The sequence below is a fragment of the Mustela putorius genome, unplaced genomic scaffold (genome assembly GCF_011764305.1).
Source record: "Mustela putorius furo isolate JIRA1106 unplaced genomic scaffold, ASM1176430v1.1 tig00003845_pilon_pilon_pilon, whole genome shotgun sequence".
Classification (NCBI taxonomy): Eukaryota; Metazoa; Chordata; class Mammalia; order Carnivora; family Mustelidae; genus Mustela; species Mustela putorius.
In genome coordinates, this window is record NW_025421998.1 from 48,684,736 (window position 1) to 48,705,107 (window position 20,372).

The window sequence follows — 20,372 nt, forward strand, 5'->3', positions numbered from 1 at the left end:
AATATTAAGACCATACCATGCATCTTCTCTGGACCAAAATGCTATGAAACTTCACGTCAAACACTAGGAAAAATTTGGAAAGACTACAAACACATGGAGGTTAAACAACATGCTAGTGAATAAAGAACAGGTTAACCAGGAAACCAAATGGAAAAAAATAAATAAATAAACATGGTAATAAATGAGAATTAAAAGACAACAGCCCAATACCTTTGAGACGCAACAAAAGCAATCCTAGGAGTAAAGTATATAGCAATACAGGCCTACTTCAATAAACAAGAAAAATCTCAAACCACCCAACCATACACCTGAAGGAGCTAGAAAAATAACTAATGAAGCCTAAAGCTGGCAGAGGGAGGAAAATAATAAAGATTAGAGCAGAAATTAGTGATATACAAACAAAACAAAAGAACAGATCAATGAATCCAGGGGCTGGGTATTTGAAAAAACTATTAAAATTGATAAAAACCCTAGCCAGACTTATCAAAAAGAAAAGAGAAAGGACCCAAGTAAAATCACAAATGAGAGAAGAGAAATAACCAACACCCCAGTAATACAAACAATTATATGAGTAATACAAACAATTATATGCCAACAAATTGGACAATCTGGAAGAAATGGGTAAATTCTTAGGAAAAAAAAACTACCAAAACTGAAACGGCAAGAAACAGAAAATCTGAACAGGCCTATAACCAGCAAAGAAATTAAATCAGTGATCAAAAATCTCCCAACAAGCAAAAGTCCATGGCCAGATGGCTTCCCAGGGGAATTCTACCAAACACTTAAAGATTCCTCAAACTGTTACACAAAAAACAGAAATGGAAGGAAGACTTCCAAACTCATTCTATGTCGCCAGCACTACCCTCATTCCAAAACCAAAGACTCCACTAAAATACAACTACAGGCCAATATCCCTAAATGAACATTGATGAAGAAGTTCTCAAAATACTAACAAATCAAATCCAACAGTACATTAAAAGAATCATGCAACACAAGCAAGTGGGACTTATTCCTTCGTTGCAAGTGTGGTTCAGTATTCCAAAATCAATCAACATGGTCCACCACACTAATAAAAGGATAAGAACCATATGATCCTCTCAGTAGATGAAGAAAAAGCATTTGACAATGTACAACGTCCATTCATAATAAAAAACCCTCAACAAAGGAGGGCTAGAGAGAACATACCTCAACATCATAAAGACCACATATTAAAAATCCACAGGTACTATCATCTCCACTGGGGAAAACCAGAGATTTTCCTCTATGGTCAGGACCAAGACAGGAATATCTACTTACCACAGTTAACATAATACTCGAAGTCCTAGCCCCAGAAATCAGACAAAAATAAATAAAAGGCATCCAATCCACAAGGAAGAAGTCAAACTTCCACTATTTGCAGATATCACGATATACTCTATATGGAAAATGGGAAAGACTCCACAAAAAACTGCTAGACCTTGTGACTATAATGAATTTGTGTATAAGATACAAATCAATATACAGAAATCTATTGCATTCCTATGCACCAATAATGAAGCAGCAGGAAGAGAAATCAAAAAACTGGCTCCATTTACAATTACACCAAAAACTGTAAGATATGTAAGAATAAAACTAACCAAGAGATAAAAGATCTGTACTCTTAAACAATAAAACACTGATGAAAGAAAGTCAAGAAATGGGAAGATATTCCATTCCCATGGATTGAAAAATATTGTTAAAATGTCCACACTACCCAAAGCAATCTACACATTTAATGCAATCCTTATCCTAGTATCACAGGCATTTTTCAGGGCTAGAAGATACAGTCTTAAAATTTGTATGGAACCACAAAAGATCCCAAATAGTCAAAGCAATCTTGAAAGAGAAAAGCAAAGCTGAAGGCATCACAATTCTGGACTTCCTATTCTATTACAAAATGGAGTCATTGGACAGTACATTACTGCCACAAGAACAGACCCATAGATCAATGGAACAAAATGGAGAACTCAGAAGGAAACCCACAGCTATATGAACATTAATCTTCAACAAAGCAAGAAAGAATATCCAATGGAAAAAAAGATAGTTGGAGAGGATGCGGAGAAAGGGGAGCCCTCTTACACTGTTGGCGGGAATGTGACTGGTGCAGCCACTCTGGACAATGTATGGAGGTTCCTCAAATGTTAACAGAAATAAACTTTGATCCAGCATTTGCACTACTAAGTAATCACCCAAAGATATACAAAAATACTCATTCAGAGGAATACATGCAGCCCACTGTTTATAGCAGCATTATCTACATAGCCAAATTATGCAAAGAGCCCAAAAAGTCCAACAATTGATGGATAAAGCATATGTAGTATATGTATACAATGGACTATTACCATAAAAAATGAAATCTTGCCATTTGCAATGACATGGGTGGAGCTAGAGCATTATGTGAAGTCAAGTCAGAGAAGGACAGATAGCATGATTTTACCCATAGTTGGAACTTAAGAAACAAATGAACATGGGGGAATAAAAAGAGGCAAACCAAGAAATAGACTCATAACTACATAGAACAAACTGAGGGTTACTGGGGGTGGGGTTGAGTTAAATAGATGATGAGTATTAAAGAAAGGCAATTGCTGCGATGAACATCGGGTGTTCTATATAAATGGTGAATCACCAAGTTCTACACCTAAAACTAACAATGCATGGTGTTAACTAGCTGGAATTTGGAATTTTAACAAAACCTTGGGGGAAAAAAGTTAAAGATATTATAGCAAAACCTTCAAAAACAATCCTATAATTAAGAATTCCTCATCTGAGCCATAGAACACAGATAATTATCATATATTACTATTTTTTTTAATTCTCCCTAGAATGCAGAAGAATGTTTAATTAGTTACATACAGTGAATGTACAGTGAATGTCTAAGGGAGGAGGTTCCCAAACTGCAGTATGCATTAGGATCCCATGAGAGATGTCTGCTGAGACACAATTACTGGGGCCCATACCCATAGTTTTTAATTAAGCCAGTCTGAGGTGGAGCCTTCTAACAAGTTCCAAAGCACGCCAATGCTCTCTGGGAACCATACTTTGAGAACCAGTACCTCAGTACATTAGCACTTAATTCTCCAGCAAAAACTATGGGAAAATGTTTCTCTGATGTGCAGAACATGAGACTATATTCAATTTATCTTCTAAAATATATTAAGAAGAATGGGAGGTGGTAACTTCAGGTGTTTAAGGATGAAAAATTTCAGGCAATATGGTAGATATCGTCTAACTCGGCAACATTTAGGCTATAAAATACAGTATTTAAATAAATAATTGGAGCCTTAAAGGAGGGCATGTGATGTAATCAGCACTGGTTGTGATATCCTACTGACAAATCACTGCACTCTACCTCTAAAACTAGTAATACACTATATGTTAATTGAATTTAAATAAAATAAAATTTAAAAATATTTATAATAGCTTAACATTGACATAATTATGACCATATACAGGTAAATTCCAATACACCAAATTCATTATTTTAAGAAAACAGTATAAACTGTGCAGACTACTCATACCATTAAAATGGTTTCTATTTACATCATCTCATTTGAAAACTAACCAATTAAGATTGAGTCAATCTATTATGGATATGACCACCTTCTATCCAAAGTAAGAGGCATTATTTTATTATAAATGTCAATATTCCTATTACCACTGCCTTCACGTTTGTACAAATCTGTCTGTTCCAAACTCTCCACTGATTGTTTAATGTCAGCTTAAACAGTTAGTTCTAACTTATTTCATTGGCAAGTTTCTGACAAGCATAATACCTAATAATCAGTAACTATTTAAACCATAAATATGCAATAAATGTAAGTAAAAGGTCCCAAAGCATTTTCAGAACATGAGAAAAAAAATTATCTAGAGATTTCTGCTTGCGAAGATGGCGGAGAAGTAGCAGGCTGAGACTACTTCAGCTAGACGGAGATCAGCTAGATAGCTTATCTAAAGATTGCAAACACCTGAAAATCCATCGGCAGATCGAAGAGAAGAAGAACAGCAATTCTGGAAACAGAAAAACAACCACTTTCTGAAAGGTAGGACCGGCGGAGAAGTGAATCCAAAGCGACGGGAAGATAGACCCCGGGGGGAGGGGCCGGCTCCCGGCAAACGGCGGAGCAACCGCGCACAAAATCAGGACTTTTAAAAGTCTGTTCCGCTGAGGGACATCGCTCCAGAGGCTAAACCGGGGCAAAGCCCACATGGGATCAGCGTGGCCTCAGGTCCCGCAGGGTCACAGAAGGATCGGGGGTGTCTGAGTGTCGCAGAGCTTGCGGGCATTGGAACGGGAAAGCAGGCTACAGAGACAGAGCCGACAGTAAGCTCGCAGCTCGGTGTTACCTTGAACCGGTCGCAGGCTCGGTGAGCTCGGAGCGCGGCCGGAGGTCAGGCAGAAGGGAGTAACTGGGCGCTGTTCTCTGAGGGTGCACTGAGGAGTGGGGCCCTGGGCTCTCGGCTTCTCCAGGCCAGAGACCAGGAGGCCGCCATTTCTATTCCCCGTCCTCTGGAACTCTACGGAAAGCGCTCAGGGAACAAAAGCTCCTGAAAGCAAACCTGAGCAGATTACTCACCCCGGCTCCTGGGTAAGGGCGGTGCAATTCCGCCTGGGGCAAAGACACTTGAGAATCACTACAACAGGCACCTCCCCCAGAAGATCAACAAGAAATCCAGCCACGACCAAGTTCACCTACCAAGGAGTGCGGTTTCAATACCAAGGAGAGCAGCAGAATTCCAGAGGAGGAGAAAGCAAAGCATGGAACTCATGCGTTTTTCCCTGTGATTTTTTTTTAGTCTTACAGTTAATTTAATTTTTTTCTTTTTCATTTTTTGTTTTTTTTTTTTTCTCGCCTTCTGGTAAAATTTTTTTTTAACTTTTACCTTTATCTTTTTTAACGTTTTTTAACCAGTTTATCTAATATACATATTTTTTCTTTTTTATATTTTTCTTATTTGTTTTCTTTTTTTAATTCTTTTCTTTTCTTTTTTTTTCTTTTTTCTTTTTTCTTTTTTTTCTTTCTTTCTTCCTTTTTGAACCTCTTTTTATCCCCTTTCTCCCCCGTCACGATTTGGGATCTCTTCTAATTTGGTTAAAGCATATTTTCCTGGGGTTGTTGCCACCCTTTTAGTATTTTCCTTGCTCCTTCATATACTCTTATCTGGACAAAATGACAAGACGGAAAAATTCAACACAAAAAAAAGAACAAGAGGCAGTACCGAAGGCTAGGGACCTAATCAATACAGAAATTGGTAATATGTCAGATCTAGAGTTCAGAATGACAATTCTCAAGGTTCTAGCCGGGCTCGAAAAAGGCATGGAAGATATGAGAGAAACCCTCTCAAGAGATATAAAAGCCCTTTCTGGAGAAATAAAAGAACTAAAATCTAAGCAAGTTGAAATCAAAAAAGCTATTAATGAGGTGCAATCAAAAATGGAGGCTATCACTGCTAGGATAAATGAGGCAGAAGAAAGAATTAGTGATATGCAAGACCAAATGACAGAGAATAAAGAAGCTGAGCAAAAGAGGAACAAACAGCTACTGGACCACGAGGGGAGAATTCGAGAGATAAGTGACACCATAAGATGAAACAACATTAGAATAATTGGGATTCCAGAAGAAGAAGAAAGAGAGAGGGGAGCAGAAGGTATACTGGAGAGAATTATTGGGGAGAATTTCCCCAATATGGCAAAGGGAACGAAAGCATCAAAATTCAGGAGGTTCAGAGAATGCCCCTCAAAATCAATAAGAATAGGCCCACACCCCGTCACCTAATAGTAAAATTTACAAGTCTCAGTGACAAAGAGAAAATCCTGAAAGCAGCCCGGGAAAAGAAGTCTGTAACATACAATGGTAAAAATATTAGATTGGCAGCTGACTTATCCACAGAGACCTGGCAGGCCAGAAAGAGCTGGCATGATATTTTCAGAGCACTAAACGAGAAAAACATGCAGCCAAGAATACTATATCCAGCTAGGCTATCATTGAAAATAGAAAGAGAGATTAAAAGCTTCCAGAACAAACAAAAACTGAAAGAATTTGCAAACACCAAACCAGCTCTACAGGAAATATTGAAAGGGGTCCTCTAAGCAAAGAGAGAGCCTACAAGTGGTAGATCAGAAAGGAACAGAGACCATATACAGTGACAGTCACCTTACAGGCAATACAATGGCACTAAATTCATATCTCTCAATAGTTACCCTGAATGTTAATGGGCTAAATGCCCCTGTCAAAAGACACAGGCTATCATAATGGATAAAAAAACAAAACCCATCTATATGTTGCCTCCAAGAAACTCATTTTAAGCCCGAAGACACCTCCAGATTTAAAGTGAGGGGGTGGAAAAGAATTTACCATGCTAATGGACATCAGAAGAAAGCAGGAGTGGCAATCCTTATATCAGATCAATTAGATTTTAAGCCAAAGACTATAATAAGAGATGAGGAAGGACACTATATCATACTCAAAGGGTCTGTCCAACAAGAAGATCTAACAATTTTAAATATCTATGTCCCCAACGTGGGAGCAGCCAACTATATAAACCAATTAATAACAAAATCAAAGAAACACATCAACAATAATACAATAATAGTAGGGGACTTTAACACTCCCCTCACTAAAATGGACAGATCATCCAAGCAAAAGATCAGCAAGGAAATAAAGGCCTTAAACGACACACTGGACCAGATGGACATCACAGATATATTCAGAACATTTCATCCCAAAGCAACAGAATACACATTCTTCTCTAGTGCACATGGAACATTCTCCAGAATAGATCACATCCTCGGTCCTAAATCAGGACTCAACAGGTATCAAAAGATTGGGATCATTCCCTGCATATTTTCAGACCGCAATGCTCTAAAGCTAGAACTCAACCACAAAAGGAAGTTTGAAAAGAACCCAAATACATGGAGACTAAACAGCATCCTTCTAAAGAATGAATCGGTCAACTGGGAAATTAAAGAAGAATTGAAAAAAATCATGGAAACAAATGATAATGAAAATACAACGGTTCAAAATCTGTGGGACACAACAAAGGCAGTCCTGAGAGGAAAATATATAGCGGTACAAGCCTTTCTCAAGAAACAAGAAAGGTCTCAGGTACACAACCTAACCCTACACCTAAAGGAGCTGGAGAAAGAACAAGAAAGAAACCCTAAGCCCAGCAGGAGAAGAGAAATCATAAAGATCAGAGCAGAAATCAATGAAATAGAAACCAAAAAGACAATAGAACAAATCAAGGAAACTAGGAGCTGGTTCTTTGAAAGAATTAATAAAATTGATAAACCCCTGGCTCGACTTATCAAAAAGAAAAGAGAAAGGACCCAAATAAATAAAATCATGAATGAAAGAGGAGAGATCACAACTAACACCAAAGAAATACAAACTATTATAAGAACATACTATGAGCAACTCTACGCCAATAAATTTGACAATCTGGAAGAAATGGATGCATTCCTAGAAACAAATAAACTACCACAACTGAACCAGGAAGAAATAGAAAGCCTGAACAGACCCATAACCAGTAAGGAGATTGAAACAGTCATTAAAAATCTCCAAACAAACAAAAGCCCAGGGCCAGACGGCTTCCCGGGGGAATTCTACCAAACATTTAAAGAAGAACTAATTCCTATTCTCCTGAAACTGTTCTAAAAAATAGAAATGGAAGGAAAACTTCCAAACTCATTTTATGAGGCCAGCATCACCTTGATCCCAAAACCAGACAAGGATCCCATCAAAAAAGAGAGCTATAGACCAATATCCTTGATGAACACAGATGCGAAATACTCAACAAAATACTAGCCAATAGGATTCAACAGTACATTAAAAGGATTATTCACCACGACCAAGTGGGATTTATTCCAGGGTTGCAAGGTTGGTTCAACATCCGCAAATCAGTCAATGTGATACAACACATCAATAAAAGAAAGAACAAGAACCATATGATACTCTCAATAGATGCTGAAAATGCATTTGACAAAGTACAGCATCCCTTCCTGATCAAAACTCTTCAAAGTGTAGGGATAGAGGGCACATACCTCAATATCATCAAAGCCATCTATGAAAAACCCACCGCAAATATCATTCTCAATGGAGAAAAACTGAAAGCTTTTCCGCTAAGGTCAGGAACACGGCAGGGATGTCCATTATCACCACTGCTATTCAACATAGTACTAGAGGTCCTAGACTCAGCAATCAGACAACAAAAGGAAATTAAAGGCATCCAAATCGGCAAAGAAGAAGTCAAATTATCACTCTTCGCAGATGATATGATACTATATGTGGAAAACCCAAAAGGCTCCACTCCAAAACTGCTAGAACTTGTACAGGAATTCAGTAAAGTGTCAGGATATAAAATCAATGCACAGAAATCAGTCGCATTTCTCTACACCAACAGCAAGAGAGAAGAAAGAGAAATTAAGGAGTCAATCCCATTTACAATTGCACCCAAAACCATAAGATACCTAGGAATAAACCTAACCAAAGAGACACAGAATCTATACTCAGAAAACTATAAAGTACTCATGAAAGAAATTGAGGAAGACACAAAGAAATGGAAAAATGTTCCATGCTCCTGGATTGGAAGAATAAATATTGTGAAAATGTCTATGCTACCTAAAGCAATCTACACATTTAATGCAATTCCGATCAAAGTACCATCCATCTTTTTCAAAGAAATGGAACAAATAATTCTAAAATTTATATGGAACCAGAAAAGACCTCAAATAGCCAAAGGGATATTGAAAAAGAAAGCCAACATTGGTGGCATCACAATTCCGGACTTCAAGCTCTATTACAAAGCTGTCATCATCAAGACAGCATGGTACTGGCACAAAAACAGACACACAGATCAATGGAATAGAATAGAGAGCCCAGAAATAGACCCTCAACTCTACAGTCAACTAATCTTCGACAAAGCAGGAAAGAATGTCCAATGGAAAAAAGACAGCCTCTTCAATAAATGGTGCTGGGAAAATTGGACAGCCACATGCAGAAAAATGAAATTGGACCATTTCCTTACACCACACACAAAAATAGACTCAAAATGGATGAAGGACCTCAATGTGCGAAAGGAATCCATCAAAATCCTTGAGGAGAACACAGGCAGCAACCTCTTCGACCTCTGCCACAGCAACATCTTCCTAGGAACAACGCCAAAGGCAAGGGAAGCAAGGGCAAAAATGAACTATTGGGATTTCATCAAGATCAAAAGCTTTTGCACAGCAAAGGAAACAGTTAACAAAATCAAAAGACAACTGACAGAATGGGAGAAGATATTTGCAAACGACATATCAGATAAAGGACTAGTGTCCAGAATCTATAAAGAACTTAGCAAACTCAACACCGAAAGAACAAATAATCCAATCAAGAAATGGGCAGAGGACATGAACAGACATTTCTGCAAAGAAGACATCCAAATGGCCAACAGACACATGAAAAAGTGCTCCATATCACTCGGCATCAGGGAAATACAAATCAAAACCACAATGAGATATCACCTCACACCAGTCAGAATGGCTAAAATCAACAAGTCAGGAAATGACAGATGCTGGCGAGGATGCGGAGAAAGGGGAACCCTCCTACACTGTTGGTGGCAATGCAAGCTGGTGCAGCCACTCTGGAAAACAGCATGGAGGTTCCTCAAAATGTTGAAAATAGAACTGCCCTATGACCCAGCAATTGCACTATTGGGTATTTACCCTAAAGATACAAACGTAGTGATCCAAAGGGGCACGTGCACCCAAATGTTTATAGCAGCAATGTCCACAATAGTCAAACTATGGAAAGAACCTAGATGTCCATCAACAGATGAATGGATCAAGAAGATGTGGTATATATACACAATGGAATACTATGCAGCCATCAAAAGAAATGAAATCTTGCCATTTGCGACAACATGGATGGAACTAGAGCATATCATGCTTAGCGAAATAAGTCAAGCAGAGAAAGACATATGATCTCCCTGATATGAGGAAGTGGTGATGCAACATGGGAGCTTAAGTGGGTAGGAGAAGAATAAATGAAACAAGATGGGATTGGGAGGGAGACAAACCATAAGTGACTCTTAATCTCACAAAACAAACTGAGGGTTGCTGGGGGGAGGGGGTTTGGGAGAAGGGGGTGGGATTATGGACATTGGGGAGGGTATGTGCTTTGGTGAGTGCTGTGAAGTGTGTAAACCTGGTGATTCACAGACCTGTACCCCTGGGGATAAAAATATATGTTTATTAAAAAAAAATTATCTAGATAATCTAAACATGAAGTGATTATGTGAGATTTTAAAGGAAGCTGGTTTGTGAACTCAAATGTTAAAGGTATCTATAGCTGTGCAGGTAACTTACCATCCAGGCCTTAAATGGTTAGAAAGACTACCCTTCCACCTAGATATGGGAAATTGGCTCATGCAGTTTTTCTCAGTGAACAGTAAATGTGGTTTGCTATGCTCATACTATTTGCATAAACAACACTGCTACTGTTAGACACCTGCTTTCCTTCCAGGAATCTGAAATTGTTGTAGATGCTAAGACAGATGCTAAGACATACCCCGAACACTAGTCTCTAATGGGCTTCCCCGGAGAGAACTATCACCCACATGCTGCTGAATTTTCATAGCTGGTGGGAAAGAAGATGCTTTGTGTGACCCTTCAGGGGAAGCCAAGAACCTAAGCAAGAGGACACATGGATTCTCCCAGACTCTGCATGTGCTTCTCCTATGATTCAGCTGTGAATGAAGTCTCTCTACTTCACTGGTAGCAATTTTAACTTGAGTCCAACTATACGCAGTATCTTCCAGCAAATTCCTAGAAAGGGGAATATTCTTGCAGACCCCCCACACAGCCATTTTCAGAAACCAGGATTCTTACCTGCTGATATGCTTCATAGATCACATCAAACAGAAAGGCCTGTGGCATTTCACTTGCTCTGTGTCTGGCACGTTCTAGTGAATGGTCTAAGTGACCATCTGCAGAGGGACTGATTACTGTAGATACAAGAGGTCGAACTGCTCCTGCTGCCTGAAGAACAAACAGAGATCCAGTTAACATTTATTTCACCTGGAGCAAATTTCAAAGTCAAACACTGAACTCCCTCATTCTGAGGAGATTTTATTCCTGGCTTGAACAAATAACCTCAAGAAAATATTTAAACAAGAGTTGATTTGGCTCATAAATCAGTATTTCACAATCAAAACCCTCTTTCTTAATATTACAGTTCTATATAAGAGGTGGAGTTTTTTTTTTTTTTCATTATCGGTTCACAAATCCTTTTGGTCAGTGGACATTGAAATCTAATAGTAGATCAGAATGGTGAGATCCAAGCGGGTATTCCATGAAGGCAGAAGGGTGAAGGAAGAGTTACTGTGCAAAAAAACGGACATGGATTACATATCAGTATGTATTAGTGTGACTTCAAAAGTTTTACTTTCAACACAGATAATTAAGGAATAAGACCACTCTTCCCTAAGATCCCCAAAATGAGACTGAGCCTAATTAACAAAAAATTTATGTCTAATTCCTATTTTAAAAAACCATACCTTTCAAACCTTCTCAGAACAACATTCCCTCAGATAAAGTAACGACTGATTTCAATTGCTCTGATAAAAGCTGTCTCCTTTATAGATGCATCTAAACAAAACAGAAAGGCACCTTGATACCTGATGATTTATCCCTTTCATCTTTAGCAGTGTTTCATTGTAGCCTGGAAGGTCATTACCAGACAAATGCTTTGGAGAAGCAGCTTTAAAACACAGTTTCTGTGGTAGGCCATTAAGGAACCACCTCCAAAAGTTCTTATCTTCCATGTAACAAACACATAGGTATTACAGCACATCAAATCAATGAGCCACAGCCAATTTGGTCTGGAGAAGACCAGTATCTGTGCAAGATAGACAGCCTATAAACTAGCTTATATAACCCCAGCGACTGGCTGAAAATCAAAGCTAATATGTGAGCCAAGTAGACAGTTTATAAACTGTCACCATTTCCAAGGACTCAAGTAGGAGTTTGGAGCCTAGAAATAAAAGCAAAAATGAGATCGCCAGGGCTGACAGGGAGGGAGAGATGTCCATGTAGGCGAAAGATAAAGAAGGAGAAAACCTAATTGGTCAAGCCTGACACATATCAATAAAAGTTAAAAGAAACAGACTTGCATGCATACACACACACACACACACAGCTTTTAAGGTAAAAGTTCTATTTATATTGCAACTATATATACATAATACTGGAATTCTATACCAAGAGGAAGATGGTAGCTATGAAACAGCAAAAACCTCAACCGCTGGCAAGCTAGTTTACCAGAGAGAACTACAGAAAGAGAAAAGTAACAACAACCCCATGGAATCAGAGCAAACTTCCAATACTGACCTCAAAAACTATCCTTGCAATGGAACCAAAGTTTAATTGAATCAGAGTATAGAGCATTTTATACCTCAGGAATTGTTAAGGAAGGAAGGAAGGAAGTAAAGAGAAAAAAGAAAAGAAATCAATTTGCAGGCAATGAATACAGTTTATCAGTTAAGTGTGACATCAGAAACAGTAAGAGACTAACAAAGAAAGACAAAAGGAACCCTACTAAACTACTTTCATTCCAGCCTAGCTACATTCACCACCAAGACTACACCCTCTGTGAGGGACTGTGGAGACTTCACTGGGTAGGGGGAGAAAACGACTTCACTGAATCAGATCAGCAAAGTCACAGGATACAGTAACAGTAAGTCTGAGAAAATGGGAGGGAGACTATCATCATACAGAAATGATAAATTACGTAAAGGTCTACTAAGCAATGAATGGATAAAGGAAAGGTGCTGCATATATCCACAAGGAAATATTTTTCAGCTATAAAGAACTTGTCTCAACAAAGAAAGTATTTTCAACAACAACATGGATGGACTTCGAGGGCAATGTGTTAAGTGAACCAAGTCAGAGAAGACCTTATGATCTCACCTACATATGTAATCAAAAAAAGGGGGGAGGGGGCTCAAAGATACAACAGATTGGTAGTGGGCAGAAGTGGGAGGACAGAGGTGGGCAAAACGGGTAAAAGTAGCCAAAACGTAAAACTTCTGGTGACAACTTAATCCCGGGGATATAATGTACAGCATGGACTATGATTAATACTGCATAGTATCAAGTTGCCTAGAGATCTTAAAAATCCTAAGGAAAGGATTCTCTATGTCTGGTGACAGATGTTAACTTATTTTGGTGATCATTTCAGAATGTGAACAAATGCTGAAGCATTGTGTTGTACACCTGCAATTTATGTTGTATACCAATTATACCTCAAAAAAATCTGTCAAAAAACTTTTACATGTCAGAATTTCAAAACTGTGGAAGGTGAACATACTAATAATGAATTCAAGAAGAAACTGGGAAAATAGAAGATAATGAGATGAAAAGATACATTATGAAACACAGCATGCGGCTGAAACAGTTCTAAGAGGGAAATTCATAACTGTGAATGTCTATGCATAGAGACATTCTCAAGGCCAAAACCTTCTACATTAAAGGGTACCCTCCTACCTTGAAAGAAAGAAACAATAACAACAACAACAAAACCCTCAAACTAAATCAAGTATAAGTAGTAAATAGAGATTAGAATAAATGCAGTAGAATATAAAAATAGAAAAAAATAATCAATATTCAAAATCAGTTCTTTGAAAGAATTAACATGATTGACAAACCTTTAACTGGACAAACCAAGGGAGGGGGAGGGGATTCTAATTAGTGAAATCAGGAATCAAAGTGATGGTATTTCTACCAACCTCACAGAAGTAAGGAATATAGAACTATGAACAACTGGATTTTGGCAAATGAGATGAAATTTCGGTTTCCTAGAAAGGCATCGACTACAAAAACTGATTCAACAACAGACAATATGAATGGACCTGTAACAAGTAAGAAAAGAAAACACAATTAGCAATTTTTATTTTGTATGGGGGGAAAGCCCAGGCAGCTTCTCTGGTCACACCAAAAAAAAAAAAAACAAAAAAAAAAACCAAAAAAACACAACCTCTTCAATATTAATTCCTCACATTATTCCAGTAAGTAATATAGCAGAGAATGCTTCCTAACTCACTCTGTAATGTAAGTATTACCAAAACCAGACAAAGGTATCACAAAAAAGTAAACTACAGACTAAAACCCCTGATGAATACAGAGGCATAAATCTTCAACAAAATACTAACAAACCAAATTTGGCAATATATAATAAGTATTACATACCATAACCAAGTGGGATTTATCCCATGAATGCAAAACTGATTAAACATACCAAAAATCAATGTCATTTATCACATTAATAAAGGGCAAAAACAAGAACACATCAACAGATGCAGAAAGAACATCTGATAAAATGCAACACTCCTTCATGAAAAAAAAAATGCAACAAAATTAGGAATAGAACTTTCTCTAGCCAATAAAGGCCAATTATGAAAAACCCACAGGTAACATCATGTTTGAAAAATACTCTGTATTTTCACTTTAATATCAGGAACAGAAATATATCCACTGTCACCACTTCTATTAAACATTGTACTGGAAGTTCTAGTCAGAAAAATTAGTCAAAGAAAAAAAACTAATAAAGGTATCCAAAAGGAGTGAAACGATCTCCATTTGCAGACAATACTGTTTAAAAAATTCTGATGAATTCCCTTAAAAAAGAAAAAAAAACTAGGAATAAACAAAAAAAGATCACTTCTATCTCTACATTAGCGGTGAAGCACTGGAAAAGAACAAAATTATTTACAGTAGTGTCAGAAAGAAAACATGTATGATTTAACAACAAAGTTTAAAATGTATTCTCTGAGAACTATAAAAATTCCCAAGCTCCTTTGCAGAAGCCAGCATCCCTACCTACTGTCTGGCACTCATTCCCTCTCCCGTCTTTCTCTACAGCAACAATACTCCTTCTACGCTGCCTGATCAATTTTCATTTCTTCACTCAACTATATTCATTAGTGTCCAGACATTCTAGGACATCTCCAGTCAAGTCATTCCTCCTCTGATCACACCTGTCTTCCAAGTAGGACCACATTTCTCCTAGTCAGTTTCAAACAAAAGTCTGCTGAAGCAGCCAAGTTACCTGTACTACTTAGTACTGCAATGTCTGCCTCTTCCCGTGTTTTCTGCAATCAAATGAGGATTATGTCTCCCCAAATGTATAGAGACATATTTACCAAGATCACCTATGATCCCCACATGGCCAAATTCAATGGAGAGCTCAGTCTTCTCAAGAACGTCTGTTCACTTGGCTTTCTGAAACATTCTCAACCACCTCATTCCCACACTCTAAAACCTCACTCTAAATAGTCAATTGTTTCCATGCTAGGGCTTCAAAGTTCTCTAGCTACACTCATTCTGTAAGTGACCTCATCGAGCCACAACACTTCACATACCATCTATATGAGAACTTCCCAATCTATACAGCCATCCATGTAATCCTCAAATTCTGGACTTCCATAACCAAATACCCTATTTAATTTCTCAGATCAAGAGATACACCTCAACTATAAAATACTGAGATAAGTTTTTATTTCAGACATAGCACACAATCCAAACCTACTCTTCCATACACTTCCGATTTTCATAAAGGTCAACTCTATTCTTCTAGCTGTTCTTGTCAAATACCTTGCTCATCATTGATTTCTCTCCTCCCATATTCCAAACTGAATCCATCAGCAAGCCCCATTACCTTCAAACTCACCCACATTAGCATATATTTCAATGTTTCCAAAGACACCATCTGAACCCCAGGTACCCATCCTTCCTCCCTCAGACCTCATACAGAGAACAAAGACCATAAGAGAAGACATCAGTGTTTTTCACTACATTAAAATAAATTGTAAGAAAATTATTATGAGGCATATAACTAGCAGAGTATTTGTATGTACAATATGGAAATATTTCCTAGAAATCAGTTTTTACTTAAGAAATACATGTATGTATCTAAAATTTAAATTAAAAAAAAAACAGAAATAGGGACAAAGACTCTCATGGGCAAATCAATGAGAACATATAAATCTTTAAGTACTTGAAAAATTACCCAAGATATTAACAAAAGACTAAACTACCGAGAGAAAGCATTTCCTACTAATTGGATTAGGAAAAAGTGAGTCTAACAGAATCAATTGGTAAGGATATGGCTTTAACTCAAACTCTTGTTATACTCTATCAAGGGGAATTAGTACATGTTCAGAAAGTAATTTAGCATCATCTGATCAAAATGGTAAAATGCATTTTATCTTGACACTAGTGAAATCCTTGTTCATGTACTTAGGACAATAATAATGTTCATGCTAACAATGCTTACACTGGCAAAAATTAAACATGTTCACCAACCACAAATAGATGAATGGTGATATAAAGCAGTGATCATGAACACATAATAGCGGCAAAGATTCATATGAATAATTTTCCTAAATGTATTTTTTTGCAAAAGTACTGTCAAAATAAAAGCAAAACAGAAGTTAAATGATACACTTTTTTTTTTTTACTTTATACTTTAGAGAAGGAAACTAAAAAGCATACAGACCTTTATACTTTATACTTGATAGTGGGATATTAAAAGGCATAAAAACCTAATATGTCCTTTAGGGATACATGCAACAAGAAAAAAAAAAGAAGAAAAACAAATTTCAGGATGTTTATACATATGGGGAAAATTAATAGGATCAAGGCAGGGATATAGTTTTTTGGGTTTTTTTTTTTAAGATTTTATTTATTTATTTGACATAGATACAGTGATCCCAAGTAGGCAGAGAGGTAGGCGAAGAGAGAGAGGAAAGCAGGCTCCCTGCAGAGCAGAGAGCCCGATGAGGGTTCTATCCAGGACTCTGAGATCATGACCTGAGCCCAAGGCAGAGGCTTAACCCACTGAGCCACCCAGGCACCCTAAGGCGGGATATAGTTTTAAAATGACTATAATGTTCAGGTGGTAGATCTAGAGGTGTCCAAAGCACTTTTCAGGTTACACTGTTACGAAATTTAAAAGGGGGATTTATGGACTTTCATTTTGACTACTAAAAACTTCTCAAGAGAAAAAACCCATCCACATTTCAGATGTAATATTCCAGACTTAGTAAGATTCTGGTTTAATGGAAGTCTAGAGATGTCGTATCAAGGAACACAATAGGAAGACCACTTAAAATACAAAGTCACTACTGGCTTACTCAATAAAATGCCCATGAAAAGGGTCACATGTAAAAACAAACAAAACAAAACAAAAAAACACTCTTTGGCTGACCCTGTTTTTCTTCTAATTACCACTCACTCAGCTATTTGGTTTAAACAAATGGAGAAGAAAGATGCTAAAATTGCCAGGCATGTACTCCACAGCTATTTCCATAGAAAGAGACTTTTATTCAGACATAAATCATCAGTTATATTGATCTTTTCTGAAATTTAAAGGTTCAAAATTAAAACACAAGTATGGATAGAGTCATTTAGCTGCTTCTAGAATAGAGCCATCTGGATAGTTTGTTATATGAAGCATAATTCTGAATTTGTCCAATATATTGTCTCATTTGGAATTAGCCTAATAAGCCCTGAATGGAGGCTTAACAGCTCAGCACCACACTGATTACCTGCCTCTCAAGCTAATCTATCCAAGTATTTCCACATGTTAATGCAGGGATATCATCATAGATACAAATCAAACAATGTGGAAAAATGAACCCCACCTCTTGTTTACTTTTAAAAGCACATTTAAACAATAATTATCCATACACAGAGCAGGTACTGACATGCATTCCTATTCACATATCTGTACTCAAGCTAATTATGACAATGCACTATAGAAATCTTGAGTATATAAGTACAATTTCATTTAGCTGAGTTGTCTTTATTCTAAGACTACTTAATAAATGTTTACACAATCCCATCTCCAAAGGTAATCATTGGCCATTTTGAGATTTTGACTATTTCATAGTTTGATAATAGATTACCTCCAATCTCCTTCCATAAAAAATAATATATTCAATATAGAAATGCAAGCATATTATAAGAATCTGTACAAATTGTTCCATCACTGCAAGTGCCCCTAAAAAAGGATATGCAGCAAAAATAAGACCCTCATTTGATATATTCAACTTTAATTCATGAAAATCAAAGTAGTACCATTTAACTTATATCTAAAATGATCTCAAGTGTTCTTCTTAAATGTTCTGAATGTTTAATAAGCTTTATTGCATTTTAAGCCCTAGATATACCATAGTTCCTTGATCTGTGCTCCTTCCAACTTTGAGAGTAATACATGGAATATACAGGATAGTAGTTTTTAAAAAGCAAAAAAAAAAAAAAACCTTTTCATGCAGTAGGCTTTTCAACTTCAAGAACAGATCAAGTTTTACCTCATTCCATAGTAGTCAGGGAGTAATTCACCATGTGCCCTTGGCACTTCAACTTTTGTGAAAGTAAGTCTCAACTTTCCCACTAGATAATCAGAACTCACTGCTTTTCCCAAATTAAATTGCTTCTTTAGGTGTAGCACTTAATACCAATATTTCTTTCCCTCCAGTAAGATACAGAATCCAATAGCCCAGGAGCATGTATTACCTGACACCTACCTAATACTGAACTCTGAGCTTCAACACATTTGATCATGCTCAAAACTAACCAGTAGAAAGCCAGCACAAGTTACTATTAGCCAAGGTCAATTCTACTTATGATACTTTGTTTGGAAAATATCATCACCTGTCAAGTCATTTTTCAGCTCTTTTAAAATAAGCCCAAGGGACGCCTGGGTGGCTCAGTTGGTTAAGCAGCTGCCTTCGGCTCAGGTCATGATCCCAGCGTCCTGGGATCGAATCCCACATCGGGCTCTTTGCTTGGCAGGGAGCCTGCTTCTCCCTCTGCCTCTGCCTGCCATTCTGTCTGCCTGTGCTTGCTCTCTCCCCTTCTCTCTGTCTGATAAATAAATAAAATCTTAAAAAAATAAAAAATTAAAAAATTAAAAAAATAAAATAAGCCCAAAATACTTTCCATAAATTTCTAATACTGGGTTATCAATGAGTATATTGTTCCTGATGTACACATAATAACTTTTACTTCTGAAGTGCTCTTTAATCATTACTAAGTATAGCCCTGTTATAAAACACAGATTGCCCACACATTCACACCCCCCTCCCATGTCAGAGTTTCTGGTTATTAAATCATGCTGTTTCTCTTCAGAAAAGGACTCAGATTTTCTAACTAAAAACTAATGTTGTTAACCATCCTACAGGACATGGTATAGGCCCCTAGAGAGTATCTTACCCAAAATGTCAGTTGTGCCAAGGTTGGGGAATACTGTGCCACTTCCATATTCAGGTATAGAAAATAATAATAATAATGTTTCCAAGTTTATAAAAACCCCTTTTGCCTTAAATACTGGAAAAACCATCCAATATAAAGCATAGGGGACTCTTTCATGAGGTAAGCAGTAAGATGTACCTTGGTCAAGTGCTGATTAGCTCACAAGCAGTTGAAACTCTTTAATTAGGGGCACCTGGGTGGTTCAGTCAGTTAAGCATCTGTCTTGGGCTCAGGTTATGATCTCAGGGTCCTGGGATCAGCACTGGGGTTCCCTGCTCAGAATGGAGTCTGCTTCTCCCTCTCCTTCTGCCCCTCCCCCTTGCTCCTGTGAGCTCACTCACTCTCTAATAAAATCTTTTAAAAAAACAATTTAAAAAGAAACTCTTTAAGTACTATAGCCATCAGTAGGCAGGTCTGCTGAGTTTTGACAAGCAATTCAGTGTCTGAACTAATTTCACAAAACCTTGGGAGGATGCAGGAAGGTCAGGAGCACAAGAAAATCAGGTGTACTGGCAGGGAATGGCAAAGAGAAACTGAAGCATACAAAAATACACATGTCTTATTACCTTATGACTCACATTGTCCCATCAGGTCCGGCCAATCCAGTTCCCTCAACATTTTTTTCCAATCTCTACTTCTCTGTTTCAACTGGCTGAAATAGACCTTCATCACTCAGCGCGAACAATACTGCAGATCCCAAACTAATGATAGCTCCCTCAATCTCCTCCTGTACTCCACATATTAAACCAGGGAGACCGCGATCTTTCTAAACTTCAAGTCTTGGGTTATTTCCTCTTAGGAGTGAGGGGAAAGACAGGAAATCAATGGTTCCCCCCTTGTATCCAGAAGCTAATTCAAGGAAAGAGATCAGGGAGAATTAATGAATTCAGACTTACACATGATCTCGGACATGCTGAAAAAAGCAAATTTAAGTGGTTCTGTTCAGTTGGAAGTTGAACATACAAGGTTTGGAATTATAGCAGAGAAGGTGTAGCATGAGAGATTTTGGAAAGAACATGTCAAGTAGTAGTTAAAATGGTTACATGTAAATGCTTTTTACCAA

At 37.5% G+C, this 20,372-nt stretch overlaps 1 protein-coding gene across 1 annotated transcript in view; it reads right to left on the reverse strand.

Moving 5' to 3' along the window:
• CRPPA (CDP-L-ribitol pyrophosphorylase A) overlaps positions 1 to 20,372 on the reverse strand; it is a 306,180-nt gene that overhangs the window by 258,525 nt on the left and 27,283 nt on the right. Inside the window, exon 3 of the mRNA XM_004743402.3 lies at positions 10,886 to 11,035. Within this exon, the coding sequence (XP_004743459.1) occupies positions 10,886 to 11,035 (150 nt within the window). The remainder of the gene's footprint in view (positions 1 to 10,885; positions 11,036 to 20,372) is intronic.